General features: G+C 29.7%; 1 protein-coding gene across 4 annotated transcripts in view; it reads left to right on the forward strand.

Moving 5' to 3' along the window:
- The first annotated feature begins 293 nt into the window (after window positions 1-293).
- The window catches only part of LOC106681241 (uncharacterized), a 29,272-nt gene continuing 4,289 nt past the window's right edge, over window positions 294-25,276 (forward strand). Inside the window, exons 1-8 of one of the 4 annotated variants that reach the window (XM_014421461.2) lie at window positions 294-598; window positions 8,392-8,499; window positions 8,573-8,851; window positions 9,088-9,159; window positions 10,518-10,692; window positions 10,911-11,023; window positions 15,893-16,105; window positions 21,794-22,252. In XM_014421461.2, the coding sequence (XP_014276947.1) occupies window positions 8,476-8,499; window positions 8,573-8,851; window positions 9,088-9,159; window positions 10,518-10,692; window positions 10,911-11,023; window positions 15,893-16,105; window positions 21,794-22,252 (1,335 nt within the window). In that variant the 5' untranslated portion in view covers window positions 294-598; window positions 8,392-8,475. Of the gene's footprint in view, window positions 599-4,448; window positions 4,477-4,561; window positions 4,721-8,391; window positions 8,500-8,572; window positions 8,852-9,087; window positions 9,160-10,517; window positions 10,693-10,910; window positions 11,024-15,892; window positions 16,106-21,793; window positions 22,253-25,276 lie in introns of those variants that run through there. The other 3 variants (XM_014421465.2, XM_014421463.3, XM_014421462.3) reach the window with 3 other exon arrangements.

The following is a 25,276-nucleotide window of genomic DNA, read 5'->3' on the forward strand; positions in this document are numbered from 1 at the left end:
AAAATCTTGTAGCTAAATATTTTCCTTAATGAATTGATTAAACATCTAAAACCTCAGTTTTCTAGTTGGATTACAGAAGTTCCCCATTTTGGTTACTTGTCTACTTGGCGCCTAAATAAGAACTTGAGTTGAGTTAATGTCATGGAATTTATTACTTATGTTTTAATTTAGTTGTAGAATGTAATGATGAGAATCAAATTTTAAGTGTAAAAATATAAAAATCTAAAGTGGAAATGATGACAAATTTTTAAATTCATGAGTCCTTTGTGATATCAAGATGCCCACCAAAAAAAATCTGTTAGGTGCTTAAGCCTGACGTTAGAGTGTGTGTTGTGTTTTTTTTATTTTCTTTAGTCGTTGTTATATTTTCTACTTATGCATTTATTTTTATTTTTGTGTGTCCGCGCCTCTTATTTAAACTAGTTTCCGTAGATTTGTTTTGTTGTCACTTAATTTTTTTAATGATCTCTGTTACGCTTAGTTATCTGTAATAATAGATGTTCATTTGTCTGCCGCCATATTATTTAGGTCATTTTTTCTTAACCGAAATAAGTGAAAATGAATTGTAAGAACTGTTTAAACTGAAGGTATTTTAGAAGTAAGTATTTTAATTTACCATTATCATTAACTAGATATATTATATACTGGTAACATTTATGTATGAATAATTTACCTAGAATATCTATATTTGGTTCTTTAAACTTAAAACTCTTGAAATGTAAAATGTTACTTTAGATTTTTTTTTTTTTAACTTTAAAGTTAATTACTTATCTTTTGTTGGAACATTACATATACTCTTTAATTAGTTTATATTTAATTTGAGAATCACTGATACATAGTTGAAAATCATGTTTTTATTATACTTAATTTTAAAGTTATTCAATTCTCTTTTTCCACATTTTTTAAGTTGCGCTTGTTTTAGGGTCTTTTATGATCTGACTTTCTTGTTTAATCTTGTTCTTATCTTTTTGAAAATTACTATTTAGTATTTGAATATTAACGTCTTTCACTTAAAAACTTTGTGAATGCATTCAAAACAAAGGGCTGTCAATATGATGTTTTGTGAATTGTAACCATCATTTTGTTGGTTATAGTAGGTTTCATGTTAAGTGTAATCTTGTCTCAAAGCTAATCTCAAAGTAATGACATTTGTCAAAATTTATTTATTTGCTTTTTTTATATTGACTAATGTGATTAATAGTTCATATATTAAATGTTTCTAGTTCACATTATACATTTAATAGTTGATCTTATTGAAATCGAAGAAGGTGGTTCAAATAGTCAAGAAATAACTCCAAAAATATGATCATTATTACTTTATTGTCCAATATTCCTAACTTAATTATATCATTACTCATTACTTTTACAATTTATTATATTCTTTGGTAGTGTTGTTCATATCTATACCACTTATCATGTCATATGTCATTATTATTAATTCCACAATATTTTATTCTTTACACCTGTGTTAATCTTACATCATTTTTTCTGTTATTACATTTAATATTTTTGAAATTTCTCATTTCTGTTGTAATTTTTTTTCCGTCTCTTCTTAAAATGTAGCATTAAATGAATAGTTGATGCTATGTGTTGTTACTCTTGATTGTTAGTAAGACCATCTTCTGGTTTATTTTATTTCATATGTTTCTTGTGCTTTGTTAATGGCTTTATTAGTTAAATCTTTATTTATTACTTTCATAGGTTCTTATTACAAATTATCTCAATATTTTAATCTTGTCCTGACGTTCCTTTATTATTTTTTTCTGATATTGTCTATTAGATTGATTGGTATGCCACTCACAATTTGGTTTTTAATGTTTTATAGAATTTATTTTTTAATATTTTATTACAGATTACTGAAAGAGTATTTTTTATGAATATCTTCTATATTAATATCTTAAAAATTATTACTTGATTGTTATGGGTCAAATTGATATTAATCATATTACTGTCTGTAACCATACTTTGACTCGCTATTGATGGTTGGGAAGCTTGGTGTTCATACAGGAATTGAATTAAATTTATGCCCCAAAAATTTTCTAGAATCAAAAATTTTCCTTCGTATTTTATGTTTTAGACATCAAGGATCAAATTTAGTTCTGTGTCTGTTCAATTTTGATGATCTTTTAGGTATGGTTTCATTCCAAAATTCTTTTATTCATCTTCCTTCAGCTGTCTTCATCAAATGCCCAAACCACTTCAGCCTTTATGTTTCTATGGTGTGCAGAATGTTCTCTATTCGATTTACTTGTATGCTACAATTCTCAAGCATTTTTGTTTCTCCCTTTACCTAGTCATTTCTGACCACACATATTTCATATTAATTATAAATTATTTATGTATCTTCTCAAATCTGGATCGCTACAGCCCATGAATGTTCTTGGGTGCAGTATTTGGTTAGTAAGTACTTTTTTTTTATTTACTCCTTACCCTAGTCTTTTCTAACATATAGGAGGGTTGTCTATATCTTATATTATGTATATCTTACCTATTCTAACCACTATGGTGGTTAAAGTCAAGAGCCTGTACCTCCAGCCTGGATAAAGTCTAACTATGAATTTTTTACTTGATTCAACGAGCTTTTAACTGAAACGTGATTCTTTTCATAGAGGGAATATAGAAAATCTTAGCCCTTTGATAACCTAAGAGGTGAGATACTGAATTACTGACACCTAACCCCAACCAACCTTTTCAGAGGGCACCTGGTCATTTTTGGTTCAAGAGAAAACTTCCGGGTTTGGTGTGGATGCTGACATACTAACTAAGCCTCTTTGATCAAAAAGTTTTATTATTGTTATTATGTACTTGATTATATTCATGTTTAGCAAAAGCCTTACTCTACTTCTACTTGTTATATACATTTATAAACTAAACTGTGATTAGAATAAAAAGGAAAAAAATTCATTTGGAGCTCCATATCTTTAAAACTACCTACAAACTAAAAAACCTAAAAAAACATTTAAACTCGAGTAAATTTGCTAAAATATAAACCCTAATAGTGCTCTTTACATCCTATAGTTTCCGAGATACAATTTTTTTAAAAGTAACATTTCATAAAAAATCTAATGAAAAATCAATAGTTGGTGAGTTTATAGGGAAATCTATACGCAGAAATCAGTAGACATACAGATTTATATTTGCAATTAAATTAAAGTTAGTTTAATGTGCTAGAAAGTAGGTTTTGATAATTATCTTCTAAGGAGTAATAGTTCTCATGATACTTACCAAAAGAAATTCACAAAATTTTGATTTCTAGATGTTAAATTAAAACTTATGGGCTTTCTGACCAAGAGATATGGGATGAAAATAAATAAAAGTTATTTGGTTTGATTTGTATTCTTTATTTATAAAAAAAAAAAAAAAATTGTTGATAGCCCTCAGATTCATCCTCTCACTTAGTCCTTTGTCTATTCCTCACCTATTTTCTAAATTAGTTGACATATCTTCTCTATAGTTGTGATCCACTTGAAGCTTTAATATTGTATTTAATCTACATAAAGAAAGGTTGTTTTTGTATCTCTCCCAAAAATGATTTAAACAAAAACAATTTGTCATTAATGAAAAGAAGATAGTCTGGGTGTGGTCAAAGAAAAAACTTAAATAGTGATTAAAATATTTATATTGAGCCAACATTTCTAGAAATTTGTTAATTATAAGATTTTAGAATTTAGGAATTGAAATATTTTAGTGGAAGAAATTACTCTTTTTTATTACTTATTTATTTTCCCACAGATTAAAAAAATATTTTTATCTTTTTTTTATGCTCATTTTCCAGTTCCATACTTTTTCTAAGATAAAAATAATGCACAATCAACATTTCTTTTTTTTTTAAATATAAGATAATGTAAATTGATTTTCAATAAAAAATTTCAAAATTAATTTAAAAATATATTTTACGATGCACATAGCTGGTTAACTATTTTATATGGATTTTATAACTTTTTGAGATTTAGTCAAAATTATACAGTAACTATTCTTATTATTTTCTTACCTTAACTTATTTCATAGACATACGTCAACTCATTAAAAATAAATTTTCATATTCAATTGTGTCCACATTTTCTTAGTTTTTAATTATTCACACATTGTTCCCTCTCACCTTTGTAAACATTAACAATTGAAAACTCTACTTTTAATATATTATGATTTGTTTAAAAAAATAATAAGTACTAATAAAAAACCCTTTGAAACTATTAAGTGATAACCTATTACTTATAATTTAAACTAGTTTGATTTGCTAACCTCTTATTTGCATAGGAATATTTTTCCTACTTTATTTGCATACAGTTATTTTTCCAATAACTCCGAATGATATATGTTTATAAACCTTTTTAAAAAATTAAAAATTTGCATAATTTTTTTATGAGTTTTGATATGGAGAATAATAAATGGAATGTGGTTAGACCTTTGCCCTGACTAATTCCTGATAATGGGAGGCCTGGAAAAGTTGGCCTAAGTGCATTTTAGTTGTAAAATGTGAGTGGTTTAAGATAGTTCAGATACAAACCCCCCTTCCTCTCCTCTCAAAAAGTGTATGACCTATTTTCTTACTTTTGGTAGTCCAAATTTTGGAAATTTGGGGAGAGGAAGGGAAAAAGCATTCACTTCCATTTGTGGAAGTTGAATTGTTTTTTTGAGTTTGTATTATTTTTACTATCTAGGCTGTTTATATATTTATCATATTCTGGTGATACTGATCATTTAATTGCCTTCAGTCAAGGTATTGCACTGCTAACCCCATAAACTGTAAATGTTTGACAACTGTTAAGGTTATACACTCCATGTTGTCATTATTTCATCCTTAATTCTTCAATAAATTATTTTGGAACATTTGAAATTTATTGAACTTTGTATCGTTTGATATTACTTTTATTCATCTATAATGAAATAAATACTAATTTTATTTTATTAATAAAAAGTCAAAATTCAAATGTCTTAGTCATAGATAGTCTAGAATAATAGGCCATTATTTATTTCATTGTGGAAGAATTATTAATTTCAGTGAAAATTATTAATAATTAATTCAAACTTGTTACTCTTTTTTTTTTTTTTTTTTTTTTAATTTTTTTGTTATGTGTTATAAAATGGCATTGAATTTAATGAGATGGGTGTTTATGCAGATGTACAAACAGGCTGGTTTTCTCATTGTAATAACAAAAGTTAAGGGTCTTCATGCTGAAGCTAATTCAACTTTGGTAAACCTTTGGTTGTCCAGCATTTTTAAAAATAAATCTTGATTTGTATTGGTTGGTTGGATAAGTAGTTTAATGAATAAGTATGATTCTGTTCCTTTTTTTTTTTTTTTTTAAATTGGCTATTTTTACTTCAAATTGATAGAAGTTTACATTTAAGAGAGTATATTTGTCTAAATTTTACTTGAAAGCCACTCTAGTTTCAATTAATTATTTTTTACTTTTATAATTGATTTTTCTCAGAATATTTGGTTTTTATACTAATTATGTTAGTTATAGGTACTATTTGTTTTTGTTTTTCTGTGCTAACAAAATAACGGGAATTTAAAAATTGTACTGATGTATTTTTATAATTTTTTATTTGATAAAAATTGTGATAATTAATTTTATTAATTCCTTTTTCAAATTTAGTGAAAAATTTCAAATGAAAATGAGTGTCATCATTTTCACATGGATGCAGTAAACCTTACTTAAACCAATTGATAGTTGCAAAAATTCTGAATTCTGGTTTTTGACGAAAATACATGTTTTGAGGTCCCCAGAATCCAAATAAACAAGTATTACAAAATGGTGTGTTTTTTGTTTTGTTTTTTTATGATGTTCAGTGGAAATCTTCAAAAGACCTAGGTAAGCCCGTACCTATCCGTGTGTAGGATTTTTACTCACTAAAACCACCCACACACCTGTTCATTCCTCTCCACGGGACTGCCCCGGGGCATTACTTTATCGAGGGAAATGGCTGAGTGCCACCTCATTTTCTTCTCATGGTTTTCACGTTTTCATGCTAGTCACACCTTCTAGCCCTCTCTTCCGCTCTCAATCTCTTTTGGACAACTGCTGAATCTCTTCACTGTTTCCCAATGCTGGTCTAATCGCAGCATGTGGCTTACTAAGTTATCTGATGTGATGCCTCCTCCACACAACCAGCCTATTTCGCTTCTTTATTCCGTAAAGCGAATGCAAGCGAAAAATACGTGCTCCATCTAACATGCAAGGCATTCTGTGGTGTTGTTCCAGTTTGAATCGGTACTGGTAGACTCTAAAGCATCCTTGTCGACAATTGGGCCATATATAAATCTACCTCAGCAACCATACCGCAAACCAACATTAGCCTGCGAGTCCAATTCCTGGAATCTGCAGCCTCCCAACTCTGTTGCCACTGATCAATGGACTCATCTTCTCTGGAAATGTTAAAGCATCGTCTATAGTGCCTGCTTCTTCAACAAGGAGTTCCACAGGCGGCATTCAGGCTATCTCGCATACCACCTCATAGAAAATAGTTCAAAAAGCTCTCATTGTCCTTAAAGAAACTCTGCGATAAACTGAAATTATCTGTCTCTTGTATAATTTGGTAACCATCGCTTCTTTCCAAATCGGAGCTGCATATAACATATTGGAGAGAAAAACATTAGCAAGAAGCCTTTGGCTATTTTCTGTGGGACCTTCAACGTTTGGCATAAGGCGTGACAAAAAGGTGCTCTAGATTTGGTGCTGACTTACTCCGTGTGAACATTAAACTGGATACATGCATCAATCATGACTCCTAGGTATTTTAAGCAAGACTGGGAATGAATTTCGTGCCTACGCACCGTGACAATGATGAACTCCGTTTGCTTCCTGCTATGAGAATGAATTTCGTGCCTACCCACCGTGACAGTGATAAACTCTGTTTGCTTCCTGCTAGTGACTAGGAAAACCTCAGTTTTGTGATCAGGAACCTGTAGGCCAACTGAAGACAGCCAGCCTCGAACCGTTGCAACAGCCTGGTTGGCGATGAGGTTAACTTCATTCAAGTACTTCACCACCACTACCACTGCAAGATCATTTGCGTATCCCATAACTGTGGCTCCCTCCTCCATTTTAAACTTAAAAATTGTGTTGTACATGACATTCCACAGAAGAGGCCCTAATGCAGAGCCCTGGGACACCACCAGTCACCTTGTATCTCCTTTGGCCAATGTCTGAAAGATAAAACAGAACTATATCTCTAAAGTAATGTGTAAAAACTCTCATGAGATAGACTGACACCACCATAGTCTGTAGGGCAACTAATATACAGGTCCATCTTGCAGTTTTAAAAGCATTCTTTAAATCTAGAGTGATGATTGCTGCATAACACTTAGCACCTCTCCTCCACCCTGCTCCAGCTGTACAGGGGGTCTCAGCTATTAATCCTATTGTGAATTGCTCTTTACGATATCCTCATTGAGCCCCGAGAGGCCATTTACACCCTCTGTGAACTCTTGTAGCCTAACGTAAAGGATCTTCTCAAATGCCTTACTTATAGTATCCAATAAACAAATTGGTCGATAGTTGACGGGTCTTCCAAGGTTTTGGAATTGAGCTTTCATGTAGCAAGAATTGTAGAGATCGATGAAAAGATCCGGCCGTTTCCTCAGAGCCACTTCAAGAGCCATATTTGGAATTCCATCCAATTCTGGTGCTCTGCCTTGTTGTAGGTCTGAGGCAATGTCTATCTCTTCCTGCATGATATGTGGAAAATCCATTGTGTATATATTGCCTCTAGATTCAATAATATTTGCCTGTTGCAATAATTGTGTGCTCACAATATTGTCCACTGCATTCGATCTTGTGGAGAGCTGCTTCGTGCCCAAGTTCATGAAGTGGTATTTTATAAGGCTTACCTTATACCTATATATCTCATGATATACGTTATTACTGAATTGGAGTAAATTAGTTTGTTTTGAACTCTTCTTGAAGCTTAGAAATCTCTGAAAGACGTCTTGCTCGCTAGAACATCTTCTTGCTTAGTTGCAACACCAGCAAAGATCGGTAATAGTCCTCTATCCAAGTCCGCACTTCCACCCCTTTGCCAAGCACTACCTCCATTGAGCTTTTCAGTGTAGCAAGAGATTGCTCTTTACTACAGTACAATTGTAGAAAAAGTTCGCCTTTATTAGTTTTCCGGACCTTAGTTATTTAGCAGGTTATTGCCATCATCTCTGGATCTTCTCTTACCTTTCGTAGTTCTGGCTATCCGGTATTTTTACAGTTACAGCGTCAGGCCTTGAAAGAAAAGTTATTAAAAAGTTGAAATTATATATTTCAGATATATAAGGTTATACTCATGGAATGCTAACATTCCAACTAACTAGAAGTGCCACTTCATAGAATCAATTTTCCCAGTTTTTTTTATCTGTTAAAATGTTTATTTAAGATATTATTTGGTGTGTTACAGTTTTGATCTGAGGTGACACTGTTGGTAGAATTACTTGAACATTTAGAAAAAGGCAGAATTGAGTGAATCTCTTGCTGCTTTAATATGGCTCAATCAAAAAATCAAAAAGTAAGTCTGATACGATTAGCCTTTTTAATTTGTTATTAATTTTATATTGTATAATATTTTATTGTTGATTCAGAATTTGAATGAAGACAAGGAATTAAACAAGGATCATAATGACCCAACTCCGAGTATCAGTAATAATTTAAATGCCCCTAAACATGGGACTGTAATTCCTAATAGAGTGTTTGTGGGCGGAATTGCACCTGCAACAACAGAATTAGATTTAGTTCATCTATTCTCCAGTTATGGAAACGTTACTGGAACAAAAATAATATCTGACCGTGCAGGAGTTTCCAAAGGTTACGGTTTTGTAACATTTGAAACTGAAGATGAAGCAAAACGGCTTCAAAAAGATGTAAGAAAACTATTGTATTAGTCTTATCTTTTTAAAGCTTAAATCTATAGTAATTCAGTATATATAAGAAGATGGTCAGGGTTGCGGTCAAAAGTGAAACAAAAATAGTTTACAACTATTTTGTTTGTATAACAATAATTGTAAACTATTTTTGTTTCACTTTTGACCGCAACCCTGACCATCTTCTTATATATCAATTTTTACGGTCAACTATGTATACATATATAGTAATTCAGTTTCAATTTCAGGCTGAGAACATTATTTTAGGACAGCGGCGGTTGAATATTGCGCCAGCTATAAAGAAACAGGTATATTCAATATTTGTCTGCTTTCTTATGGTCCATTTCTCTAATAAATTAATAATTTAGAAAATTTCCTGCTTGAAAAAATTAATGAAACACAGGCAAAAGTTAATTATTAATTACTATCATATATTGGTAGTTACAGAATGTTAAGAAACATACCTAAATTTTATGTGAGTCTATTCTTTTAACTTATCTAAAGATCTAGAATCATACTCAAGCTTAGAGAAGTTATAGGTGAGAATCCTGCTGCAAGCAGTGTAAAGAAACAATTTGAACCTATTATTAGGAACAAATTATCACCAAGAATCAATATTGGCAGTCCACATGCTTAAGTCATGTTCCGTTCCTTTGAAAGTTGTTCAACTTGAGTCCTGCTTGACAAAAATGTGTATTCATACATAAAGTCATATTGGTTAGCCCTTAATGTGTATCTAACATTTTTGATATAATATGCATCCAATTTCACGGGCTATATTTTTAATTCTAATTGATTTTTAAAGGCTTCGTTCATTAAAAAAAATTAAATTTTTTGCAGTATAACTCTGAATTAACTTGATGTAAAACAGTCCTTGGTGTAAATTGGTTAGCAATTTAACTTCATAACAACTTAAAATGGGAGGATGTAATGTAGGGACTACCTTTAGTTTGAATTCTTTCTAATTGATGGTATGACTGTTTAACAAGAAACTATTGTTGAATGTAAAAAATATGAAAATATTAAGTTAATTTTAATCAAGATCCTAAAACCTGCCAAAATTAAGAAACAGGTTATAATTTACAGCTTTATTTCAATAATTTTTTGTCTCATTTTATATCTTTAAAACATTGTTCTTGTTGTTTATAATCCAACTGATCTAGTGCGAAAGTGATATTGTATTTGCTTTCAAAAAAGTAAAATAAATTAGTTAAGGATGTCCTATTTTTTAAATCTATAGAAATGAAGCTATATTTTAGTGTCACTGTTTAAACTTCCATGGAGAGTTGTTTGTGAGTTCATAAAATTAACTAAAAATAATTTGTGAAATTCAATTTCAAAATGATTCTTTCATCTCTGATTTTTATAATAGTCTTGCAATCTTGTGATTAAGAACATTCAGGATTCAATTTCACCTTTGTATTAGGTTGGTACATATGAAATGTCGGATTTTTACATGCAAATATATCTCTTCTTGTTTTCATTATGCTTTTGTTTTTGACAAATAATAAATTTGACATTTCATAAAAACCAACCTAATATATAATAAACCTCCTGGACTACTGTGTTACATTTATTTGATTTTAATTTTAATTGATCTCAATGTTTTCATTTTCATTTTTTTATTTATTAAATGTCTATGTAAAAATTAACTTATTTGTTGCAGAGCTTTGGCCGCAGCAGTTATGACTGCTCAGCAGGTAGCCCCATACCTCCCACCCAAGTGTACCGTCATAATGGTATTACATTTACTTTTCACAATGGAATGGCATTTTTTCCTCAGCCTTCAACACCAGTCCCTCCATCATCACATGTTGAGCCTTCACCTGTTTTTCAATCAGGTTAGTTACCATTTTAGTATTTTGTTCATACAAAAACATTAATGGCCTTTCGCTTTACTTATCTTCTCTCTGTTTCTTCATTTTCTGAAGAGTTGCATGATCTCAAAAAATTACTTTAAAGTTGTAATATTTGAAATACAGTCAACTTAGCTGTAGGTCTTTTTAAATAGTTTTCTACTTTGAGATATCAGAAAGTAATATTTGGTTTTTATTTATAGGTGCATCATATGGAGCAGTAACTCCTAGCAGTCCTGGACCAGCATACCCTTTTCCGTATGCACCTCAAGGACAGTTATTTTACCAAGCCCCTCAGTACCAGTATCATGTTCCTGTAAGTAAACATTGCAGAATAACAATTTTTACAACATAACTGAAAGAAAAATATTTATACAGATATATTTGATGCTTTGACCGTGTGAGGCAGTAATTCATAGCTTTACTCACTTTTTAGGAACCATGCCACCAAAATAAATGTTATGTTTTTATATTTTTTTATGGACATTCTTAAAATAAGAAAACTACTTATCTGAGTTTCAATGTCTCACTTTTGTATTTATTTTGAAGTTAGGTTTGGTTATTTATTTTTTTATTCCTTAGTAGTTAAATAATACTTTAATATTTCAGTATATTTTTTTTTTTTTTTTTTAAATTAATTTAATTTAGGTTCTTCAAGAAATTTTCAGTTTTATTTTTCTCTTTTTTTATTTTGTTAATTACAAATATGTCAGTTATGGCTAGTTTCCATTTCTCTTTTGGTTTTGTTAAACATTTTCTATTTATCTAAATTTTTCTCTAATATAATGTTTATAGATTGTTTTTTGTTTTTTTTTTGTTATATTTTAAATGATATTACTTTGTTACTTTTTTATTTTTAAAATTTTATGGCAAGTGTTTTTACTTTTACTTACATATGGAATGTGTAGTGAGGGAAAGTATTGCTAACTTGCAAAATTTCAAATTGGGGTCTTCGATGGAAATACATGTTTTGGGGTCTTCGATGGAAATACATGTTTTGAGGTCTCCATAGCCCAAACCAAGTATCGAAAAATAGTTGTGCGTGTATTACCAAAAAATGTTAAGTCTTACCTAAACTACATTAAGGCCAGTATATGCCTGGGATGTGACAGCAACTTTTACGATTAAATTGACCAGCCTCAAGTGTGCCACTTCATAAAATTGATTTTACATATTGTAATAATTTTAAAATTATTTAAAATAAAAATAAAAAGAATTTGGATAATTTTATAACTTTCTTCAAATATAAAAGATACTTTGGGTTCAAATTAAGAACTTTAATATTAAATGGATAATATAATTTTATTATATAAAAGAAAGACTCTTAATCTCAGGGCGTGTTGTTGCTAGACAATCAGAATACAGATACAATAATTTCTCTTAATATCTATTTTACAATGTATTCAAAATTTAGTTATAACTAAACTAACCAAGCTCACGGTCTTCCTTTTGAGATCCTTGATGTTTTCTTTTCTTCTATTGTTCTGGCGTCCAAAATGGCTTCCTTCTTGCTGGACAGAAATTGATGAGGCTCTCCTGAAGACATTTCTCTTCGGCACCCCAGACACGAGTGACCTCTTCTCAAAATGAAAACCTGCCTTGAGGTTACATATAAACATCGATTTTTGCACAACAGTTAGGGATTTTTGCAAATGATTTATTTTCTGAATATTATTCATTTGCACTATTTCTTGATTTCTATTTTTCCTTTAATTTACTGTATTTTCAATTATGAGGGGATGAGTTAAAATAGTTTTTATGATATTTGAATCTGCTCAACGTGGCCTTGATTCAATGTACCGCCATCTTGGTTTCGTTATGAATCACGAAGTTATTATAAACAATGAAACTTGGTTAGCTTGCTTTTTGGATAAACAAAACAAATTAACAATCTTAAAATGATACATAAAATAAAACATATTATAAACCCTTTATACATAAAAATATATTATTTACTCAAAAAGAGCATATTACAATATATATATTTTTTAAATGTGTTTGTTAAAAAAAATTCAAAAAATTGATTTATTCAAACAATGGAAAAAATGTCTGTCTGCCGAAGCCTCAGTGCAATTTTAACTAAAACATATAATTATTTATATGTTTTGTTATCAAAATGAAAAATAAGCAAAGTGATGCCCGCACTACATCAGATTTTTTTCTCTAGTTATTTTATATTATTTTGTACTCTGAGATTTTATTTCTTTTGTAATTGATTTTTTTTCTTATGTATTAATCAAGTAGATGTTTCATATTTTGATCTTTTTAGATATCATCTAGCAAATCTTTGATGTTATACATTTGTCAGTCGAATTTCTGGTTTTTTCATTTAAACTTGTGCCATTTCAGGAAAATAGGGGTTTCTAAAATATTATTTAAGTGGACTTATATACAGGTATATTACAGGGAATAGCTTAAAATTAAGTACCCTTCAGGTAAGGTTTATTGTTGGGCTGAAACCCAGGTCAAAGTTCCAAGTACCAGGTACAATTAGGCTCCAGGTACATTTTGTTATTGAAAACATTGGTTCTAGGAACAGGCAGGAGGCTCTTATTTTTAAACAATGGCAGGTAGAGCTCAATATTTGCATCTTTTGGATTGTTCTGACTAAAAATCATTATTCAACATTAGGAATTGAATGAATGTATTGCAAGTATTAAATCCAGATTACAAATTTAAATTTGCTTCTTTCATTTGTAATTGATAACACAAATTGTTCTTGAAATGACAAATAATGAAAGAAATTTTAACTAATTATAATTGCTTTAAGGTCAAAAATTTTAAAATAAAAATACATTTTACCTAATACATAAATGTATTCTCATAAACGTTTCAGAGACAATGTTACCCCCCTTTTTAATGTTATGTAATTCACAACTAACATTATATTTAAATGTTTAAATTATCTGCATAATCAATAAATTTTAATTTTATAATTACATCAATGTTTCAATGATTTTAAGCAGGGACAGCCAACATAAATGATCTTGCGAGTCGCTTTGGCAATATATCATAACTCCACGGGCCACATATAAAATTTTATATATATATTTAACACAATATAATTGTGGAAAATTGTAATATAATGAGCTATTATTATTTACATAAGTTCTTGATCTAATTAAACTAGCAATATCTGTATATTCATGTATTGTTCAATATTTGTATATTCATATATTCGCTGGAATTTTATTTTAAAATCAAAGTTAATTTTTTCTAATACGTTTGACAGTTAATTTTTTCTAATACTTTAGACAGTTAATTTTTTCTAATATATAGATCCACAAATAATGAACTTTTTTAATACATGGTTTTTACCTACTTAAGTCATTATAAAATGAATGTATTTCATTAAATTTTGATTGATCTTGAGGGTCAGAAAAATGTACAAGAAGGGCTGTGGATTGTCCACTCCTCAGTTTAAAGCCAAGAAACATTGTTTTAAAATTAATTTTTTTTCATTTTATTGTTTATGATTTATTTTATAGGAAATGTTAAAAAGCAGTGTTAAGCCACTTGATTACACACAAGTTGATCAAATAGCTGATCTCAAACATTTTTTCTTATTAGTATATTCTTAATTAACATTTCAGAAATATCAAGTACAAAGTGTAGTTTTACTCTAATATTATAATTTTAAAAAAAGAAGTTAAAGACTTTCTTTTAGATCACTGTTGTAAAATTTCATTAATATCAGTAGTCCATGTTAAATAATGTTCAAAAATTTTGGTTTTTATGGTTATATTACATTTTATATTAAAACTTATTAATAATTCTTTGTTCAAACCTTAGTCTGTACGGACTCTATGATTTTATAAGCCAATTAGATTGGAATCATTGTTTTCTGATATGTACTAAGTGTCTATAGACCAAGAAAACTGGGAAAAGTGAAGGAGTTTCATTATTCTGGCGAAATTATTTAATTTTCTTCAAACTCATCAGAAAAGTCAGAGAATTTTCTAAACATTTATTATTATGAAAGAAATAGAATATAAGTTTCTTAGTTGAAAAAACATTGCCTGGTATGAGTACATAACTTACTCACTATTTATATTTTTATTTATTTTTGTTTTTATCCTCTTAGTTTCTTTTATGAAAAATGCTCTTACTATAATTTTTCCGTGTATACAGATTACTATTATGTAGTTATCTATATTTTGAGGTCAATGATTTATTGTTAAAAAATGAAATCTAGGGGACAATACTGTTGTTGAAATCTGATGTATCTAATGAGAAATGTTTGCCTGCATAAGTGAAATTATTTGAAAGAATAAAAAATGATTGGTCCATTTTACACTAATGCCCAAATATCAAGTTTAGCCTAATCGGGCAAGTTTTTGAAATATAGATGTGTGGACGAAAATAGATTTAATTATGTATCAGCTGAAGTAGTTGATTGTTGCTCCAGGTACCCAGAGAAAAAAAAAAAATATTACATTTATTGAACTATGAGTGGAGGAAGAGTTTACATCAGTCTAGTATGGATATATTTTCTTTAATGCCATTCTGCATCATCTCAGTATTACTTTTACAAGTGGCTTTAGCTAGCCAACAATGGTAGCAACAATGAACACTAGATTATTGTGCCAATATACATCCAAAGTTTTATTGATCATATCAAATCATTATAATCGCCACCTCTTATTATTTTTTATAATGTTATTTGAATCAAGTAATGGACTTAATAATCCCATTTTTACGGACTATATGTACATCTTGGACATACCCTATGCCAATCATGAAATCGCCTTTCCCTAATATAAATTCCTGATAAGAATACATTGAAATTATTCATACTAGGAGGCGATTCAGTCCAAATCAACATTATTTTTATTGGTTCTTATTTATATACAAAATTTATAGTTGTTGCATTTATTGCATTAGAATAGTTAAAAGAACTTAATAATATTGATTCGATTTATGAGGATTTTCAAACAGCTTACGTCATTTCATTTTTCTATATTAACATACGACCTATAAAACAGCGATTTGGGAATAAAGATAAATATTTGTGGGATCTTACTGAATCTTGTAAACACCCTTTACTATCCTACAAAGATTGTTCCGATTTTTACTATGAATCTTGATTTACTAACTGAACTGTGTAACACCCAATATTATATAGTTTACTTATTTCAACTTTTTAGTCCAAAATAATATAAATATATATTATCATATTTTTCAGCAATATGATGGCTGTTACGAAGCGAGCCAGGTAATGGTTGCCGATGGAAGCCTGGTTATCCCTCAATATTATATTACACCACAGCCGACGCCTGAATTGGCTTTTTACCAACCAGCAGCAGTCCACCCTCAGGAGGCAGCGCCACAAACTGTGCCACCTTTGTTATACGCTTCCCCTAGGACTTACGAGTCCGCTCTTGTCTACTCCACGGAGGTAAGATCAATGTTAATTTAAACATTTTTTAAATTTGTTGTTTTTTTTTCCTCTATAATAACAGGTATGCTTTCCTAAATATTTAAGTTCAAAAAATTTTTCTCGTGTTTAACAGTTGTGTGGTTGGTATTTCTGGACTTTTAAAAATAATAACTTTATCTTTAACAAGATATTTGTATATAGTTCCACTTTATTCATCAAAAAACTCTTCTTCAAGAGTGATACATTCATTCCAACGCTACTGTCACTTTCAGATGCCCTTTATATTGAACGATTTGTCTTTCCTCGCAAAATAGGACTCCGTATTTTCTTTTTTTTATACTCAATAGTTGTTATCCTGTTTTGTTCTTAGGCCTGATGAATGCCTTAAATTCTGGCATAAACATTTGGACTAAAAAATCAGTTTAACTTATTTGTATTTTAATTTTTAATACAAGTGGTTAATAGCTATAACATGTCCATTAGTGTGAGCAAATCCATTAGGAAGGTTTTAGTTTTCACAGAAAATCCTCTGCCCTGTTTTCTATCTTTGTATGCTCAGTTTTCATTTAAGTGTATTGTACTGTAAAATTATTAATTAATAGGTCCAGGGGTTTTGAAGCAATATTATTAAATTAAATCAAAAAAAAAAAAAAAAAAAATTGCATGTATTACCTTCTTTTCTTCTTGAATGATATGGGACAAAATCATTAAAACATCGATTGGTTAAACAAAATGCAATGTTTCATTTAATATCTCTTGTATACAACTTAGTTCATTCATCAATTCCATAAAATTTATAATTGTTTTTAATTTCTGTGAAATGAGCAATGATGTTTAAATAATTACTCTCAAATTGAAATGATTATATTTAAACATCAATTTTAGTTTTAATAAAAAGTATATTTTAGTATTTCCAATGGTGACAGAGTTTCTTCAACTATTTTTAATTCACTACCTAAGTATTGAATTTTTTTTTTATTTCGTAATATCTTTCTACTCCTTCTGATATTATTTATTTTATCTAAATTTCTAATATCCTTCAGCTTTCCAGTAACCTCAATAGTTTTTGTTAGTCACACCTCCTCAGCCAGTGCTAGTAGTACATGTGAGGTACTGAATGAACTCATAGCCAGTGTCTAACTCATTACACTATGAATTGTTATTGTAATAATATAACAGATTTTTAATGGCTTAAGGTAATTTCATGACAACTTTTACTTGTTCTGTTTTTTAATTTGAATATGCCTTTGTATAATTAAGCAACTCTTAACAACATTGTCTTCTAAGATCCGAAATGGATTCTATATAGATTGAAAAGGTGGCAATACAAAATTGTAGATGATTCAGTATAACTTCCTCACCATTTCTATTAACTTCATAATTACTTATACACTTAAAAATTTATGATTTTTCATTTGGGAGTAAGATTAATTTAGCAAACCATTTTTTCATCATAAGCGTGTTCTGGAAAGCACTTTAGCATGTGTAAGTGAACGTAGTAGGTTTATTTAATAAAATTGATATTTGATCGTTTTTATACTATTCCCCAACTTTCTTCTACTTCAGGTAAAATCAGATTTGTCATTTTCTTAATATTGGTCTGTAAAAGAGAATACTTTAGCACTAGACGTTAACGGAATGTAATAAACTAGATCCCTGGTACCAACAACACAATCCCTGAAAAAATTATCAAAATTGTCTTAAAAGTTGAAACTGTAATGCTCAAACAAGGATTTGACTACCGGCAGATCCAGAACATGAACACTAAACTGTACTACTTTAGGCAGTGAGTAAATAAATACATCAACAACAATTAACTATTAGTTTTTCCTAACCATTTACAAGGCGCTTCTTTTTATTATTGTTTTCCATTGAAGTCCTGCCTGTTTAAAACTACTGTGATAATTTTTGGATGATGATTTAGGGTAATGGTGAGTTGTTATAAGAAATGTTTTAAAGATCCGCTTAATGTTGAAATATTTTTCCTTTGATTTTATATTCATGTTCACTGATTAGTTTTTTATTAAACCTATTTGGAAAGCATTCCTGTCTTATTTTAAATTGTTAAAATAGGTATATGACTAAAGAAATAATAATTGCATCATTTCTTCATTAAATGGCTCTCTAAGTACAGTAGGATCTTAATAATCCAAAGGCTCTTGGGACTACCAAATTTCCAGATTAGGAATTAGATGGTGTAATAGGCTTTTTTAAATCAATATAGACCTACAAATTGAATCATGGGCTGAAATAACATTGTATTTTATAATTTTTTTGTTAAAACAAACAATTTTTTTTGTTATTTCATTTTCTATATTCAACTATTTATTAAACAATAGTATATTTATTATTGAATAATAATATTACGATAACATTGTATGTATGTAACTCAAAAAAACATCATTAATAAAAGAGTCAGGCATTATTTGGCTCTCTTGCTCATTTGAAATAGTACAAGCATACAGAAGAGTTTCCCTTACCTTGGACTGTTTTCTTAAAGTTCTGTAAAATTAAGAAATTAAATTTGTTTTCAATCTCCTCACTAAGCTTAAAGTTTATTAATTGAGTAATACAAAAAATCAATAAATGTGGTTACTGAATTAACTTACAATTTATTAGAAATTAATTACTTAATTCAGTAATTTTTTCCAAGGTATGCTCCTATCGCTTACTTTCTACACTAGAGTACTTTTATCATTTTTTTTACTTATATTAATAAAATTTGGTATTTTACGTAAATAAACATTCTCTACAAAATTACACCAATCAAACTCCTTAAAAATTTGTATATTAAATTCAATTTTTGGCTAATCTGTTATGTCATTAAAGTTGGTTATTAAAATAGGTCAAGGCACTGGAGGTTCAGAAAGTATATTTTCAGGGAAAAAATCATAAATTGTTTTCTTTATTTTCTCCAAAGTTTTGAATGCATTTCAAGTTGCTGAATCAGAATTTCAAATCTGCTTCCTCATAAGACCCTGGTTCATAAAAAAAATAAAAAATTAGAACTGTTTTTCATCCTTTTGTTTATAACTAGAACATTTAGGATTTTATGAAAATAAAGATTCTTTTTAAAATTAAATTAGTCAAAATTTTCAACACCCAGTAAATTAAATAGAATGGCTAATACTACTATGAAAATAGTTGATGAAATTTATCAATCTCCCAAAGTTAACCAATATAAACTATAAAGAAGTAAAAAAAAAAAAAAGTATAAAGCACATGAAAAATGTAAAAATTGATGTCATAGGGTTCATAGTATAGTCCATCAAAATAAATGTCCATAGTACAATGTTTGTTTGAAAAGTTCTCGGAATGTACTAGAAAGAAGTGTCTTACCTCGATGGAACTGCTTTTATTTTTCAACATAGTCTCCCTATAGATTAATGCATTAGGTCCAGCAATGTTCCAATGCCTTGATCCTATCTCGAAAAAGAGATTCCTCCAGGCCTGCAAATAACCTCTCCAATTCGGCTGTCAGTTCTTCCGTTGTTGAAAATCTCCGTCCACCTAGGAAAAGTGCGGCAACAATTCGTACCTTAGTTCATGAAGTTTTCCCATGGCAGTTGCACTTAAGTGTGGGTGGGCGTTGTCCTGATGAAAGATAACCTTTTTTGCGTATTTTTTGCTGTCTAGGAGGTTTACGTAGTATTGCCCCATAATTGTTTGGCCAGTAGGAAGATAATCTACCAGCATAATGCCTTTTGCATCCCAGAAAACTGAGGCCATGAGCTTTCTGGCCGAACGTACTGTCTTTGCTTTCTTTGATGGTGGTAACTCATCATGTTTCCACTGCTTTGACTGCTGTTTTGTCTCTGGGGTATAGTATTAGACCCAAGTTTCATCTGTAGTCACAAAGCAGCACAAAAAATTTTGTTGGTTGCACTGAAAACAGGCCAGATTTTGTTCAGACATTTCGAATCTGGGGCATTTAAGGTCCAACGTCAAAAGCCATGGCACCCATCTTGCGAATAATTTTTTCATTCCCAATTCTTCTGTTTAAAATGTGATATACCCGGTCAGATAACATTGCTACAGCTTCAGCAATCTCGTGTACTTTTAGTTGACGATCTTCCATGACCTTTTTATAAAAATAAGTGCACTTTTGTGATAAATTCTGGGATCGAAGCACTTTTTGGCTGTCCACTACACAGATCATCATCTAAGCTCTCCTGACCAAATTTAAACTCGCTGGTTCACTTGGTAACAGTTGAATATGAAGAAGCATAGTCCTCCAGTGTGTTTTGAAAGTCGGCATGAATTTCCTTTGCTTTCATATATAATTATACCTTTTCTTTTTATACCTTTCTTTACAAAGTACTTAATCACTGCTCAAATCCCAGTTTTTTCCATTGTCACAAATCACTACCCATAAAACAACAACAAAGAGTCGTCATTACCGCTCATGCCACGTGTTTACTCACAAAGGATTTGTGATTGTGTGGTTACCTTGTTGCTCTAGCACTGACATCTAATGGTGATTCTGAGAACTTTTCAAACCACCCTCGTAGAATCTTCTTCCTTAATATATATTTTCATTGTGGAAAATATTCTGTTATAGGGAAACTATCATAATAGTTATATCATATTGTATCATTATACCCCATCATATTGTAAGAGGGGGAAGTATCCAAGGTGAGGGAGTCATTCTCTATGATTACCTTCATAGGAAAAAACTCTTTGTTTTTTGAACAATATTAATGATATGGGATTCAAAGTTGAATTCCGCATTAAAATTTTAACCAGTCAGAAGGTAAATTGACTGCATGAGCCTATTTAGACTATTACTATTATGGTTAGCCTCGTACTCTGGATTAGGAAGATTCTATCTGTATTAAATTTTGTCCCATTTGATGTCAGTATATTTTTCTGTTAACCATGAATGAATTTTAAAATTTTTGGAAGGTTAATTTCTTTGACCATTTTTAACAATAACTATTACAATGTTTTTTATTTCTTTAGTTATATATATATATTTAGTTATGTATTACCTTTTATTTATTTACATGTTAACTATTTCCTAAGAATATATATAATGATATAACAAAAGTAACTGATAATGATGAAATAACAGAATGGTTATTTTCTCCCCAAAAAATTATTTTTTTTTTTCTCTCTTAAGGTTTACTTTTAAAATTCTTAAGGGTATTTAAAATACACTTTGTCTATTCTAAATACCCTCTTAGTCAAAAAAGTTCATTTATTTTTTGAATCATTATAAATAACTCAAAATAAATTAATAGTTCTGTTCTATTAAGCTTGATATGTAACAATATTACTTAATGCTGTTTTGGAATAAATAACCACTTGTATTTTTTATAATTAGGTAGTATTTGCTGCCCATTTAAGGCCAAAACTAGAGCAATATTATGTGTTTTATCAGTGTTCTGAGTTAATATCGATCATTCCATATATTTGGTGTATTAATATTTACTTTATTCACATTAATAAATTTTTGTTAATAATATTCTTGTTGAACAAGTATTTTTTAAATCGATTATGGATATTATGATATCGATAAATGGAAACTATTAGGCAAAGTATAATTTTTTTTTTCTCATAATCAGTTTTCTTTTGTCATAACACCTTTAACTCTCTTTTCTTTCATTTTTTTGTCAATGCATGAAGACTTGTTATATTTGCATGCGAAGTTAGTATTCAAAATAATTGTTAGTTTATATACTGAGAAATAGAATTTTCTGTTAGCCAAAATGTGGATTGGAGAATGGTATGATCAGTAGTCACAATGGAGGTGGTATGGCTGTGATAAGTAAGGAGGAGGGAGAACAACCAATTCAAAACCACCATAGGCGACCTCGCGAGTCAGCACCTGTGGTTTCCCTCCTTAAAATGTACAAAGGAAAGGAAGACCAACCACGGAGGAAACAACACCATCAGCAGGACGAAGGGAGGAAGCTGGTCAATTTGAACAACAACTCTTATGATGCTCCCAATAGAAATTTGAAGCACCACGATACTAGGCGTGGCACACCCCCCACTGTCCCTCCTTTTCCACCCAATCCTAACTCACGACACCCTCCTGTACAGGTTCCCCAGTTCCCGTACTTTCCCCGCCAGGTCCTGGCTCCTCCAACAGCCCTCACATCTTTCTATCCACCCCCATCACAGCCTACTAGGCCTAGGTCGTGCTACAGGCCGAGATATGTGAGTAAAAGCATGCCTTCTTTAAGTGGTATCAGAGAGGCAATTTGATTCATTCATTATTGACAGGTCTGGCCAACCTGTTAAATAAAAAAAAAAAAAAAAAAAGATTGGTTTCAGTATCTTTCCGACTTTTTTTTTTTTTTTCCTTCTAATAAGTATTAAAATAATCTCCATAACTCAGATTTATGTTCAATTAATAACACTATGTTGACCCTAAAATACTAATGGTAAGTTAATAATTGGTTTTACTACACATTTACGGACAAATATACCAGAAAATATGTTATTGTCTAGAATTATAAAAATAAAAACCTATTAAAAACTATATTCAACAGTAAATGTTAATTTACTATTAAATAAAGAATAATGTAATGTAGTAATGTAAATAAAAATGTAATTTACAATAATTAATTCGCAAGATGTTAAAAATTTAAGCCTGTGTTAAAAATAAGGAGCTAATTTATTTCAGATCATTTATTGTCGTATGCCATTTTGGCATGTTAATCACAAGTTTTATCTGCTAATTTATGGTTGTGTGGCTTTGAACTATTTGAGCAGATAATAAATTAATTATTGAATTATTGGGAATCATTCTTTTATAATGAGAGTTAAATATTCCAATAGATTTCTGGTGCATGACACTAAAAATTAATAACGATTTTAGAATATAATGTATGAAACCACTTTGTTTACTGCCTACTGGTGATGTGAAATGATCTTTTGTGGACAGTTCTATCTGTCAGGTATGTCTCCACTAGATTATACATACTACTGACCAACAATAAAATATCAGTTTTTCCTAAACATTAATGGAAACAACAAACTATTTTTAGTGGAAGTATACTTAAAAGGTAGCCTAGGTGGGCCAAAGGTCTTATCATTACAACATTAGGTATTGAATGAAGTGGTTTTCTTACTCTACCACAATCCATCGGAAGGAAAAAGAAAAACAATGCTAGTTGAGATGTAATAACCATTTCAATTACCATTAGTATTCTTGGGTTAAATATTGTATTATGTTAACACAGTTTTTGTTGTTTCTAATTAAATATTTGGAGTTCAATATGTCTTGAATTATACTTAATATTCATACCTTTTCTGAAGAAACATTGAATATTTCAGAGGAATCTTAGATGAAAGATAATTTTCTATTAAGTATATTTTTATAACCATAATAATTTCTATCAATAGTAAATAAAATCATTGTAGATATTTTAACATACATATTTATGTCATTAAGGCTTTCATAATCCTTTGAATTATGCTTTGTTGGTTAAAATATTTTTTTAGTTGATTGGTTATATAACCTGCAGTGTTTGAATATAAAGAGAGCCCTTCTATTCCTGAGTTTATTTAAATTTAAATTAAAAAATATTTTAAGTTTTTTAGAACTTTTTCATCCTGATACCATTTATAATATTAAGAATGTGTCTTTCACACATGCAATCCATCCTTTGATTTTCAGAATAATTTTCAGTTTATGAATATAAACCTTGATTATAAATATTTATTACCTCCAACTCCCATAATTATTTTTTATGTTCACAAAGCCGCCTTATGTTTCACCTTATTTATCAATTTGATTTCTGTACCGACAGCTGCTTTCTATGGCAACCACTTTTTACCCAGACAGGCTTGTCACTAAATCCTTTTTATCAATTGTAAGCTGTAGACAAAACCTTGATTTTTACTAATTTAATAATGGTGCCAGAATCTAAGTTGTTTATCTTTTTTATTTTAAACATTTTAAATTACTGTCAACTTTTTTTTTTTTTATTTGAAAGAAATTATTTATACATCCACTTAATTCAAATGTGCCAGAATTTTGAAATTGACTATTAAGGCTCCCTCAGACAGACACGATACTGAACTGCGGACGATTTGTTTACTATACGTAATTTACAAAGTCTCAATATGTATAGATAAACATGATCATATCCATAATGTTTTACTTGGTTGTTATTCGGAATTTTTTTTCTTGCTCTATGCTTGTGCTTTTTTTAATCTCTTATTATAAAGATACTGGTTTTCCTCAGGTTTATTCTCGTCCGTAGTGATCGCCAATAATACCAAGTCCTGATTTGTGTTTCAGACAAAATATATATTCAAACGTCTAATATAATAAAATCTCTCAAGTCTATTGCCTGACTTCAGTACCCCGATTTATCGATATGATCTACTAATTGTAATATTACCATACCCCTTGGGATTACACCTCTGTGTGTTAGCACATTGAAGCATTTTGATCAAATTACATATAGTACCATATCATCTTAAGATCAGTATCACTACAACTGAGGAAGCCTTGATACTTACTTAATTATTGTTTTATAACCAATGGACAACTTAAAGTAGAAGAATGAAATAAAAACTCAATTTTGTTTTTTTTGTAGCCCATGCTATTCCAAATTGGCCATTCCTGCAGTTGAAAATCATCCTCAAATGCTATTATCTTTGCAATTAATAAAAATATGAATTAATGTAGTAAATTAGTTTCAACTTGAAACATATATTAAATTCAAATTGCCTCTCTTTTGGCCATTTTTATTTATTTAACTATTAATGTTTTTGTTTGCCAAAGTATGTTTTTCTTTAAATATTTTGTGTTTCACCAACAAGAACATATGTTTCTTCTAAAATTGAAATATTGCATTGCTACTGGTATATACTTTTTAAAAGTTATACTGCTATAACTATATATTTTATCATTGCATATAATGATAAAATTATTATCTATTCTATTTTAAAAAGAATTTAGTTGACCGCCTGTCTGGATTTTGTTTAATTTTTATCTTGAATTTATTTAATCCTCTCTTATTATAGTAACGGTTTAGTAAAGGTTGAGAAATTTGTCTTTTTTTTTCGTAAATCAGTTGTTTCTAGCTTATTAGGTTTTAATGTAATCAGTTTAATTAATATGTTTTAGATTAGAAACATCTCTTCTTGTTGGTGGAATTTTCTTTCCCCCATTGATTATTTACTGCTTAGCATTGATAGTGACACTAAGAAATATATATATATATA

This window comes from Halyomorpha halys, unplaced genomic scaffold, assembly GCF_000696795.3.
Source record: "Halyomorpha halys isolate HHAL.00 unplaced genomic scaffold, Hhal_1.1 Scaffold321.1, whole genome shotgun sequence".
In the NCBI taxonomy this organism is placed as follows: Eukaryota; Metazoa; Arthropoda; class Insecta; order Hemiptera; family Pentatomidae; genus Halyomorpha; species Halyomorpha halys.